This window comes from Staurois parvus, unplaced genomic scaffold (assembly GCF_062004578.1).
Source record: "Staurois parvus isolate SC_StPar_1 unplaced genomic scaffold, SC_StPar_1.0 ptg000211l, whole genome shotgun sequence".
NCBI lineage: Eukaryota > Metazoa > Chordata > Amphibia > Anura > Ranidae > Staurois > Staurois parvus.
In genome coordinates this window covers 62,538-74,961 of record NW_028318007.1, presented here as the reverse complement: position 1 = coordinate 74,961, position 12,424 = coordinate 62,538, and the positions used below count along the sequence as shown (strand labels likewise).

At 41.1% G+C, this 12,424-nt stretch overlaps 1 protein-coding gene across 2 annotated transcripts in view; it reads right to left on the bottom strand.

The window, feature by feature from the left end:
- TANGO6 (transport and golgi organization 6 homolog) overlaps positions 1 to 12,424 on the bottom strand; it is a 73,226-nt gene that overhangs the window by 40,849 nt on the left and 19,953 nt on the right. For both annotated transcript variants that reach the window (XM_089678859.1, XM_089678860.1), the window contains exons 10-12: positions 10,307 to 10,439; positions 9,712 to 9,900; positions 9,474 to 9,605 (exon numbers count right to left, since the gene is read on the bottom strand). In XM_089678859.1, coding sequence (XP_089534985.1) covers positions 9,474 to 9,605; positions 9,712 to 9,900; positions 10,307 to 10,439 — 454 coding nt within the window. The remainder of the gene's footprint in view (positions 1 to 9,473; positions 9,606 to 9,711; positions 9,901 to 10,306; positions 10,440 to 12,424) is intronic.

The window sequence follows — 12,424 nt, the reverse complement described above, 5'->3', positions numbered from 1 at the left end:
GGCAGATAATGGCTGGTGGGAGGGGGCAGCAGGGAGCCGTACATAGCTCCCTAAAAACAAGAAGCTGAGGCAACGCATACATATGATGCTGAGCATCCATTATTGAAAGAACTGAAATTCAATTAATGAAAGGGGAGGGCCAAGGACTGCAAGGCTGGGGAGTAAAGAACTATATGATACTGGACGTCATCCAGCCAGGAAATGAGGCAGGCTCTAGGTGACTTGCTGCAGCTTCTAATGCACACTGTGAGAAGCTACCAGTGTGCAGTGAGATCAGTAAGTAATTTGAGTACAGGAGAGGAGCCAGTACAACTATGTAAGACAGAAAGGAAGGCTGGAGTTCAGTTTTAACCACTTCAAGTCCGGACACTTTCACCCCCTTCCTGTCCAGGCCAATTTTCAGCTTTCAGCGCTATCACACTTTCAATGACAATTGCGCGGTCATGCAACACTGTACCAATATGAATTTTTTAGCATTTTTTTGAGACAGATAAAACTTTATTTTGGTGGTATTTATTCACCACTGGGATTTTTATTTTTTTTGCTATATAAATGAAAAAGTCCAAAAATTTTTAAAAAAAGTGTTTTTCTTATAAAATTTTGCAAATAACCTTTCTTTATAAATCTTGGCCAAAATGTATTCAGTTATCTTTTTAGTAAAAAAAAACAAAAACAAATTAGTTTATAACCAAAAATAATAATGTTTCAAAATATGTTTTACATTTTTATATTATTATTTATGGTTTTTTTTTTACATACTGTCACCCTAGCAGTACAGTGTCACCATAGCAACACTGTACTTCTTGTGGGGGGTGATGAAGATTTATTTATTTTTTTTTTTACACTGATTGCTTTTACACCCATAAAGGCTGTAAAAGCAATCATTTCTCCTTCTCTCTGGCTGCATTCCTGCAGCCATTGAGAAATGCTGTGATTGGTAACAGCTTGTCACATGGTACAAGGCGGTTGTGAATAGCCTTGTACCTTGTGATCTCTGTGATCATTCACAGATTTCACAAGTAGTAAGCAATGATGTCAGGATAGGCCAATCAGTGACCACATAAATCGGGACCTCACACAGAGGTCCCCTACAGCGATCTGTGTTCCGCCATTGAGGAATACTGTGTGAGCTGTGATTGGTCACAGCCTGTCACATGGTACAAGGCGGTTGTGAATAGCCTTGTACCATGTGATCTCTGTGATCATTCACAGATTTCACAAGTAGTAAGCAATGATGTCAGGATTGGCCAATCAGTGACCACATAAATCGGGACCTCACACAGAGGTCCCCTACAGCGATCTGTGTTCCGCCATTGAGGAATACTGTGTGAGCTGTGATTGGTAACAGCCTGTCACACGGTACAAGGCGGTTGTGAATAGCCTTGTACCTTGTGATCTCTGTGATCATTCACAGATTTCACAAGGCTGTTGTGAATAGCCCCAGGGAGCGTGCACAAGCAGGGAACAGGGAGGCAGTTTATAAACGGCCACCCGCCCTTGTACTGCTTGGGCCGGATGGGAAGTGGTTAACATGCAGCAGTTTTCACTCAAGACGACCCCTATTTGCAATTTTCTCAACAAATTTTCAGTTTGAAATGTCTAATTCTGGGACAGGTTTACATAAACAAACTTCACGTAAAATGTAAGACCTTGTATATCCATACACACAACAACATAGACAATGCAGCATGATCCTTCATTGTGCCAAGCATTGATCACCTCTTCTACACGGTTATATATACACAAATTACTAGTCACTGGTTATTCCTTTGGCTCTGGGGATGATGACTGATTGACTTTTATACAGGGGGTCTTACAAAAAGAGATCTGTGCCAAGAGTGGGTATCTTCTTGACAGGTGTCAAAGGATGAGGATGTTATGCAGGCCATAGATGGGTCGAAAATCGGCCGATTTTTCGGCCGAAAATAAAATCGGCCGATTTTCGGATCGTTAGTGGGCTATTTGTTCGGCCGTTTTTCGGTATTTTGGGCGTTTTTTTTTATCGGTAAAGTTGGAAAAAAAGTCGGCCGATTTTGCCGATCGGCCGATTTTCGCGGCAATAATGGGCAAATCGGCCGATTTTTTTACCGATAAAAAATCTGCGCATGAGCAGTGACCTGCAAGAGGAAGACAAAAAGAAGAAGAGGAAGAAGAAGAGGATGATGATGATGAAGAAGAAGAGGACGATGATGAAGAAGAGGAGGACGATGATGAAGAAGAAGAGGACGATGATGAAGAAGAAGAGGATGATGATGAAGAAGAAGATGATGAAGATGAAGAAAAAGAAGAAGAGGATGATGATGATGAAGAAGAAGAGGATGATGATGATGAAGAAGAAGAGGATGATGAAGATGAAGAGGATGATGAAGATGAAGAAGAAGAGGATGATGATGAAGAAGAAGATGAGGATGATGATGAAGAAGAAGAAGAGAATGATGAAGAAAAAGAAGAAGAGGATGATGATGATGAAGAAGAAGAAGAAGAGGATGATGATGAAGAAGAAGAGGATGATGATGAAGAAGTAGAAGAAGAAGAAGAGGATGATGATGTAGAAGAAGAAGAGGATGATGATGAAGAAGAAGAGGATGATGATGATGAAGAAAAAGAAGAAGAGGATGATAATGATGAAGAAGATGAGGCAGATGATGATGAAGAAGAAGAGGATGATGATGAAGAAAAAGAAGAAGAAGAGGATGATGATGAAGAAGAGGAAGAAGAAGTAGTAGTAGAAGAAGAAGAGGATGATGAAGAAGAGGAAGAAGTAGAAGAAGAAGAGGATGATGAAGAAGAGGAAGAAGTAGAAGAAGAGGATGATGATGATGAAGAAGAAGAAGAGGATGATGATGATGATGAAGAAAAAGAGGATGATGATGAAGACGTAGAAGAAGAGGATGATGATGACGAAGAAAAAGAATAGGATGATGATGATGATGAAGAAGAAGAGGATGATGATGATGAAGAAAAAGAAGAGGATGATGATGATGAAGAAGAAGACGAGGATGATGATGAAGAAGAAAAAGAAGAGGATGATGATGAAGAAGAAGAAGAGGATGATGATGAAGAAGAAGAAGAGGATGATGATGAAGAAGGAGAAGAAGAGGATGAAGAATAAGAGGAATTCCAGTCCGGCAAAAAGTGTCCCTGCAGAGAGCTCCGCTATTTCTTTGACAGTTCCTTGACATTTACAGAGGTTGCAACATTGTATCTATTTGTTTCCGAATAAAAACATCTGTATCCTAAATGGATACAAATAGATACATTGTTGCAACCTCTGTAAATGTCAAGGAACTGTCAAAGAACTGTCAAAGAAATAGCAGAGCTCTCTGCAGGGACACTTTTTGCCAGCTGTAGACGGGATGAAAATCGGCCGGTTTTTTTTACCATTGGTGGTAACGTCGGCCGCTTAAACGACCGATTTTTCGTTTTTTAAAAGAAAAACCGGCCGTTTTTCTCCCCGTCTATGGCCTACATTAGGGTGAGTCAGGCAGAAAAGCAAACACTTCAAACTCTGGGCTACAAGGATGCCATTAGTGGTCTGGAGTATAGAGGAGGTTTATAAACAGTCAGTGGATACCACCAATAAATGTGGACCCTATAAAGGGTATGCTTGAGGAAAGTGAACTAATAATAAGGGCCACTCAAACTTTTCCTGCAATAAATGGTACTTATATAATAATGTTGAGTAACGCTCCTCTAGATTGCAGGTTGGATTATAGGAGAGGCTGCAATTAGGTCACTTTCCCGACTCTCTGAAGGGCTCCTAGATGTCTGCTCTGTGCCAGTTTACTACAGGGCTGGGCAGGAGTCGTCATCGCCTTCCTTCCTACTCTCTCTTACAAAATATTGTGTACTACGGCAGAGGTGTATAGGTGTCTGTTAGAGTTGCCTGTATATGCATGCTGCTAGTTTTATTGCTTCCTGTATCCTGAATCTAGTTCTGAAGAAGCAAACCTACGACACCTCCGGGTAGTGTCAGAATCCACCCACGTATCATACTGCCTCATCGGCCCAAAGGGACGTATTGTAGGAGGAAGCCAAGCTCCATACATCTCCAAACTCATCCACAGATAGCACCCAAATCGCCTGCTCCGCTCCTCCCATGATATCTTCCTCTCTAGCTCCCTCATCACCTCCAGAACTTCTCCAGAGCCTCTCCCATCCTCTGGAACTCCCTACCACAGCATGTCCGGTCAGCCCCCACTCTGTCTGCCTTTAGGCGATCTTTGAAAACTCACTTCTTCAGGGAAGCCTACCCCACCTCCACCTAAGAACTGTACTTGAATCACCTCCGCCAGATCATCCCCCGCAGCTATCACCTTTTGTATCACCTCCCCCTTCCTTTAGATTGTAAGCTCCACGAGCCAGGCCCTCACATTCCTTCTGTACTGAAATGTATTGTAATTGTACTGTCTCCCTTATATTGTAAAGCGCTGAGCAAAAAATCAGGGATTCTTGGTACACATTTTATAGTACACAGGGGGAATGTGTCCTGAATGGCAGGTACAATTCCCCAATATTGGATTGTGGTGTCTTTAAGGGGGACAATTTTAGGGGCATTGCTGTACTCAAGAGGTTCTCAATCATGCAGGGCGAGGTGTTCAGAGGGAGTTTGGGCTAGCGAGAGGTCTGATTTCCAGTACTCTGTGGTTTGACAAGTCCATGTTAGGGACCCGGAATTTTAGAGGTTCCAAAAGACTTGGGTGGGAAAACCTTCCAAACCTTGACTACCAGGACTGTGAAGTGAAGCAAAAAGAAAGAGCGCACCAACCTTGCGCATTTCCTCAGTAAATCTGTGATTTTATTAAATAAAATTTATATAGTCACAAACAAGGAAGTTAAACAAGCATTACAGATCCTCAAAGGAACTAGGGAGTGTAGAGCCAGTGTGAGTCCCTTCATGGGGGTAGACTCTCAAAGTGAGGCTGACGCGTTTCGAAGGGGGACCCTTCTTCATCAGAGCTTTTTTTGTCTTTTCTTTCTTTTTGCTTCACTTCACAGTATCGATCAGGCTTCTCCAGCCTTGTTCTAGAGCTGCACAACCTTCCATGCACTGGTGGAATTGTTTTGAAGTTCCATCGATTCTTCCATCCCGGGTTCGAGTCCTATAGCGCAGGAGGTGTTGTTTCTGTACCTGACTACTAGGACTCTGGTCCCAAAGACTGTTTGTCATTCAGTGACTGCCTGCCAGTATGAGGTACGGGCAGATAGCTACACAGACAGTCTGCAGGAGCCTGAGATTGCAACTGGGTGCAACGATTTACAGGCTCACCAAAAAAACAAAACAAAACAAAAAAAACAGATGCAAATTTTTTTTTACCTGCAAAAGATTTGCATTTATAATTTTTTTTTCTTTTAGAAACTTATCCTTTAAAGTGCCAATCACTTAGAAGTATTTCTTGAACAGATGTAACTTGTCCTCCAGATAAGTTGGCACTTCAAGGTAACTGCATGCATGTTTAGTTAAAGTATAATCAGAGGCAAAACTTTTTTTTTGTTTTGGATAGAGTAGTGTTGGATTAGAACACCTTTTATTGCTGTCTGTGCCCCCTTAAGGAGATTCACCCTCTCGATTTGCTCTGTTAGCCATTATCAATAAAAGTGAAGGTAAAATAAAATCCCAAATTTTGGGTTTTCCCCAGAAAATAATAGGAGGGAAATCTTCCAATGGGGACAATAGTTCTGGTGACCCCAAGGAATTCCCTTAATTTGCAGGGATTTCCTCTCACTTCTAGTTTAGCTATGGGATAGGAAATGAGGGGAAATCTCTGCAATGGGGACACAGATGGAGACCCTCCTTACTCTATTCAAAATGGAAAAAAAAGAAGTTGTGCCTATAGTTCTACTTTAATTTGCAGAAGGTTCACACAGCATCCAGATATCTCAGTGCTGGCCTGCCCTGCTCATATCCCCACTGGCATGCCAAAGTGTAACTGGTGGCCTCACTAGCCAATAGGGAGGGTAAAAGGTCTCTGATTGGAGCTCTGCTGAAATGGATACATATTTTTTTTCAAGTTTACACCTGCGGGGATTATTTTGATATTTTGGACACTTTTGTTTGTTTTTATATTTTATTGTATTTTTTATTTTTAAAAAAAAAGAGAAAAGTTTTATAATTTTTGTTTGATTGGCCTTCAAGGGTGGAGGTGGATGACTTTTTTGGGATATTACACGGGGATTTTTGTGCTGTGTATTTTAATATATATATATATATATTTTCAAATGTTGCTACAAATTCTCAAAACAAAACAAGAACTATAATGATATTTTATATTATGACAAAATTATGATGATTTTGCTCAAAATACCCTATTAGTTTATTATACACATTTTTTTTGTAGCACTACAAAGCTTAACTGTCCTAAAAATGTTTTAAACTCTGAGAATTGGGGCTCTATATTTGTAGTTACGCCGCTGATTCTGTCGATGACTTACAAATCTTTTTCTGAACGTCCTATCAACCTTTTTTACCAGTGTATCAGAAAAACAAAGAATTGAAGAATATATATATAAAAAAAAAAAAACTATAAGACATGAAGTAGAAAATAGTTCAAGTGAACTAAAAATGTTCATAATGCCACAAGACACTTTATCATGAACAATGCGAAAAGAACAGGCTACACAAGATAAAACAATCAGTCACTCACTATACTGCACCCTATAATCTCACAATGGGAACACAAAGAAACCTAAAACTCAACATATGCAGTAATCTGTAAATGATGGGAATGGTTACAGGACTCTGACCCATTTTACTTGACCGACATAATGAAACAAGGAGCTGACATTTCATGGAAAAGTGACTCATGCCCTCTTTATGAATTAATGTTTTGTCACCAGCTGCTAAATAGCTTAGTAAACCATTAAATAGGATTAAATCAATCCTTTCACCTCTACCCCTACCACTGTGTAAACCAATCAACTCTCTCTTCAGTTTTTTTTTTTTAAGCTTGTCCTCTGTTTCTTTAACCATTTGCCGCCCGCCCTATGGCCGAATGGCGGGCGGCAAATGTCATCAGCGTTCCGGGTGGACGCCATATGGCGTCCTCCCGCACATGCACAGATTGCGCTCCTGCAGCTCGGCGCAGCGGCGCGATCTGTCACTGGCTGTGTACCTCGGACACGGCCGATGACAGATCTGAGTATCGCCCCATGCCGGTACCATGTGACCTGCTGTGACCAATCACAGCAGGTCACATGACAGTTGTATACAATGGATGGCTTCATTCATGCCATCCATTGTATACTAGTGTGTCTAGCTGTGAATGGTCATAGTGATCAATGCACATGTCATGTGATTAGCTGTGGCCAAATCACAGCTAAGCACAAAAAAAAACAAACCCTGAATGAATCGACGTCATTCAGGTAAATGCTTGCTTATAGCAAAGTAATTCTTTGCTATAAGCAAATTGTGTAAAAAAAATAAAAAATACTGATCACTTCCCCAAAGTAGTACAATGTTACTATGGTAACATTGTACTACTTTGGTCATAGTGAAATATGAAAAAAAAATCTTAAAAAAAGAAAAAAAATGTAATAAAAAAAAAATATATATATATTTTTTTCATACTGTCACCAGTCAGTGTACTGCACCAGTGACAATATGTAAAACAAAATAGTGAAACTAATTTTTTTTAATTTTTTAATTTTCCAAAAAATACTTCAAAAAACTCACCATGCCTCTTATGAAGTACGTCGGACTGTCTACTTTGCAAAAAGGGGTCATTTGGGGGATATCTGTACTGTTCTGACATTCTTGGACCTCAAGAAATTAGATTGGCTGTCAGTACTTCAGGACTGATCAATATTCAGATCTATACCATAGTTTGTGAACTCTATAACTTTCCTACAAACTAAAAAATACATCCTAATTTGGGTTATTTTCACCAAAGACATGTAGCAGAATACATCTTGGCCTAAATTTATGAAGTACAATTATTTATTTGCAAACTTTTATAACAAAGAAAAACTTTTTTTTTTCAAAATTTTTTTGGTCTTTTTTTGTTAATTTAGCAAAAAATAAAAACCCCAGCGGTGATTAAATACCACCAAAAGAAAGCTCTAGTTGTGTGAGGAAAATGATAACATTTTAGTTTGGGTACAATGTTGTATGACCGTGCAATTGTCATTAAAAATGTGAGAGCGCTGAAACCTGAAAACTGGCCTGGGCAGGAAGGGGTAAAATTGCCCGGTATTGAATTGGTTAAAGTCCACCTTAAAGTGGTTAAGACTAGATATTTTTGAATTTCCTGCATTAGGGTAAAAAATGTCCCAGTAGCAGTAGTGCACCCACTCATCAATACTTACCTCACTTGATCCAACGCTGTGTCCGTCTGTAGAAGCTCTCTGCTCTCTTCCTGTATTCACAGAACAGAGGCAGCCATTGGCTCCTGTGAGAATGGAGAGGGGGCAGGGCCGAGCTGCACTGTGTGTGTCTATGAATGCATGCAGCCTGGATCAGGAGCGAGCTCGCACATGTGCCACCATAGGAAGCGGCTTCCTATGGTAGCACACCAACAAGTGGAGAATCCATGAGTGCAGGTGGGGGGATCCCAGAGGAGGATGTTTGGGGCCGCTCTGTGCAATGGTAAGTATAAACCGGTTTGTTATCTTAATTAAAAAAATAAAGACTTTACAATCACTTAAAAAAAAATAATAAATGCACATATTTGTGAAGTAAAATAAATGCGCATTTATTATTTTTTTTCACAGGAGACTACAAAGCACTGCATCTATGATCAGTGGATTGTGGATGCAATGCCAGGCTCAAGCAGACTTGTCCTCCAGATTCCTTCCGAAATTGAGGTATGGGCTTTCAGTTGAAGGGCTGGAGGAAGTGTCAATGGACTACGAGTGCGGTGATCACTGAACTTGTATTCCAATGGGAACTACAAGTCCCACCAAGTCACAAGTCCTCCACGGCAGACATTTGTAGCTCATTCATTCACAGATTGTGCCCATTTCAAAAGTGACAGTGGCTGTAAAAGGAGAAAAAACCCTCACGCTGTCATGAAGGGGGGGGGGCATTCCGTAAATGGGGATGTTAACTTGGCACCATGTTACACCTTAAGTATGGTTGTAATAAGTGACATGGTGTAAAAGATGGAGTTGGCTTTCCAGCATCTGAGAATGGCACTGGTACAGTAACATGGAAGAAAACAGTGAGCAGGTATAAAAAATGCAGGAGGGGTGAAATTCTAATATTCAGACAAAACTGCAATTTAATTGCAATCACTGCAATCATTGTCAGTTCCGCTACTGTTATTTTCTTTTTTCATATCCAATTGTGGTTCTTAAATAAAACAGATTATTAATATATGGGCAGAAAAGCCACTGGGTTTTCCATATCTATATAATGAAGCAAGGCCTATGCTTATGGACACTCTAGTACCTTATGGCCATTGGCATAATCCTTTACAGCCTACTGTCATTCATAATGACACAAGCACTTTAACTGACAGACATTTTGCACTGACCTCCACTGCTCCCAGCATGGCAGCGACAAGCCCCATGGCCATACTCAGCGTCTGTGTTGCTACTGTAACTCCCTCTGGGGTAGAAAGACTTGAACAGGCCCGCTCTAGAGTCATCAACACAAATTCTACCACCTGTGTGCATAGAAAATTAGTGGATATGAACATGGAACAGAACCTTTGCTTATCAAATTTTAAAAGGTTATGCAGACCCCAGCATGCTTTGCTATCTATCTCTCACCTGCTTGACATCTGTGAAGATGGAGTCGGAGATCTTTTCGCACAGCACAGAGAGAACCTGCAAGAGCTGAAGGTATTTTTCCTGCGACTGGTAGCGAAGTGTTAGCTTCCGCTCAATGTCAAGCAAGCTGTCCCCTGAGCTATGTCTGAGCTCTTCACTTTCTTCTACCGGTGCTACGGGGGTCAGCTTCTACAAAGAGCAAGGAAAACAACATTGATGCAAAAAGTAGGCTGCCACCAGTGTTACACAGACCATAAACAAGAAAGAATATTGAATGGAGTCCATGGGTATGAGTTTCAATCTACAGCCAGAAAACAGTGTCCTGATCAATGCTTCTTGGAGGTTGCTTACCCTGGCTCTACGCAATGGGCTAATGATTACTGCTAAAAATGCTTCACTTCAGACACATCCTTCTCCATCTACTGTCACTTCTCTTAAAGACATATACAGCTTTATTCAAACAGTTTGGACGATGTGCTAAAAGCAGTGATCCTTAGCAAACAAAGTTCCATGCAGTGAAATCAGGAGAATGAAAAATTATTGAATGGATGTTGCTAAGAAATGAAGTAAACTGCACTTTGCTTTCTGCAGCTACCTTTAGGCAGTACAAGAAGAAGTCTGCAGCCAGTCCGGTGTGAGGGTTCACAGACAGTAAATCCACTAAACACTGCATCCTCCACTGATCCGAAGACACCTTCTCATACAGAATATCATCGTCATCTTCACCACTGTAAGACACAATGCAGAGAGCAAAGGTGATCATTTCTATGAGCTCAAATATAGCAGTTGTGTCACTTTGGTGTGTATACAGCAAGAGTAAATTAGAATGCCAGAACAAAAAAAAAAAAAAAATGGAGAGCAATAAAGGATAAAATACAAAAAGCAGTCTTTGCTGCAATACACAATTTGAATCTGGAGTTGTCCTCACAGTAAAGAAGCCCTCAGTCTTCTGGCCTAAATGACAGCTACTCCTGAGGATGTCAAAGAAGAAGTAATAATCAGCGCAAATACCAAAATCAAGACCGGAACAGCCTGGTAGTAGGTAGAAATGGTTAGGGTGACTTTAATTGGGGGGTCCGTAAGGCACTAAGGGCAAGCTCCATATAGTACTGCAGCAGAGTCTGTGTAAAGGAGAGAAGGAGAAGCGCCTATAAGTGCAGCATAACACTTTATTGTAGTGTAAAAGTAGGAACACTCACATTTATGTGGATTAATACAGGCATGTTATTGTAGGGTGTAACACCAAAATAGAACGGCTGTCATCGGTTCCCACTGTGTACACGTCTCAGCTTGACAAAGGAGCACGCTTCCGCCACTAGAGGCTAGCGCATGCTCCGAAATGCGTCGCATTGTATCCTGGTTTCGCTGACGTCATCACGCCCACGGCGCGCTCCAGCATGCGTTCCAGCTGCCATTGAGGAGTACGTGCATGCCGGCCGGCTCCACAGCTGTCTCCCTCCAGCCACCACGCTGCTCCAGCGAGACGTTGACACAGTGAGAACCGATGCCAGCCATTCAATTTTGGTGTTACACCCTACAATAACATACCTATATTAATCCACATAAATGTGAGTGTTCCTACTTTTACACTACAATAAAGTGTTATGCTGCACTTAGAGGCGCTTCTCCTTCACTCCTGAGGATGTCGCACACTGATGACAAAACACGCTGGGCGGAACTTCAGGTCTGTCTGGAACACATGCTGGGCAAGCAGCACCTCTTACATTAGCTGTGTTTCTTCAGTGTACATTAGTGCATATGATTTTTTTTTGGCACTTCTATCCTAAAAGATTTTACGTATGAGAGAACACCTCTCTTTGACACCCTCATATGTTTGGGTGACCTGGGCAAATGTGTTTGGTATACTATCCAGTGGGAAAATCTGTTCTGGTAAAGTGGAGGTCAATCCAAGGGTTCCTACTCAGTGGTCCTGGCTCCAGAGGAGTTATAACAAGTGCATTTGACTTTCTTGTTTTCTGACAAGAGTTCATTGGCATCCGATGAGTGTGGAATGTTTTCCAGGGGCATGTGGTGGATTGGAGCATGTGGTGGTTGTAATTACAATGCAAGTACAAGTGCTGTATTTTGGACTGTATTATTTGGCATGTGATATACAACTACATGTGGGGACATTTATTCATTTTATTTTTACTTCTGTTTATACGGATGTTTAATTATTATATTTATTGAACGTATTGCACAATTGTGTTGCATGTGCTGTTTTTATGTACATGGATGTCTAAATGACAGCTAATATCATTCAACCCAGGTTCTCTAAGCCGAAGCTGTCATGGACCATCCCCTATTGTGGCATCATCACATATGAGCTAAGAAGATTAGTACACAGCAAGGTGCTCACATGTCTTTACATAAACGCCAATCAGTGGAGCAGTAAGTAGTGCCCCACCACCACCGGACAAGTAGAGGAAGGATGTGTAATGTCATAGCACAGGCTGGAAGGCCCTTGGAAAAAATGAGGTGTGTAGGGGTGTGTGTGTGTGTTTTTAAGTGGGGGCCCAGGACATGTGTTAGATATAGTAGACTTCATGTTACCTAATAGCTTCCAATATATTTTGGGAACACCATGAGAATTCTAAGCCTGACTTCCCAGCATTATCCCCATGTTTTATCCATTATATATGGATCCTATCCCCTATAGGGGATACAATAGAGAATGTAGCAGGAAGAGAGAACGGAAAATTTGCAGCCCACA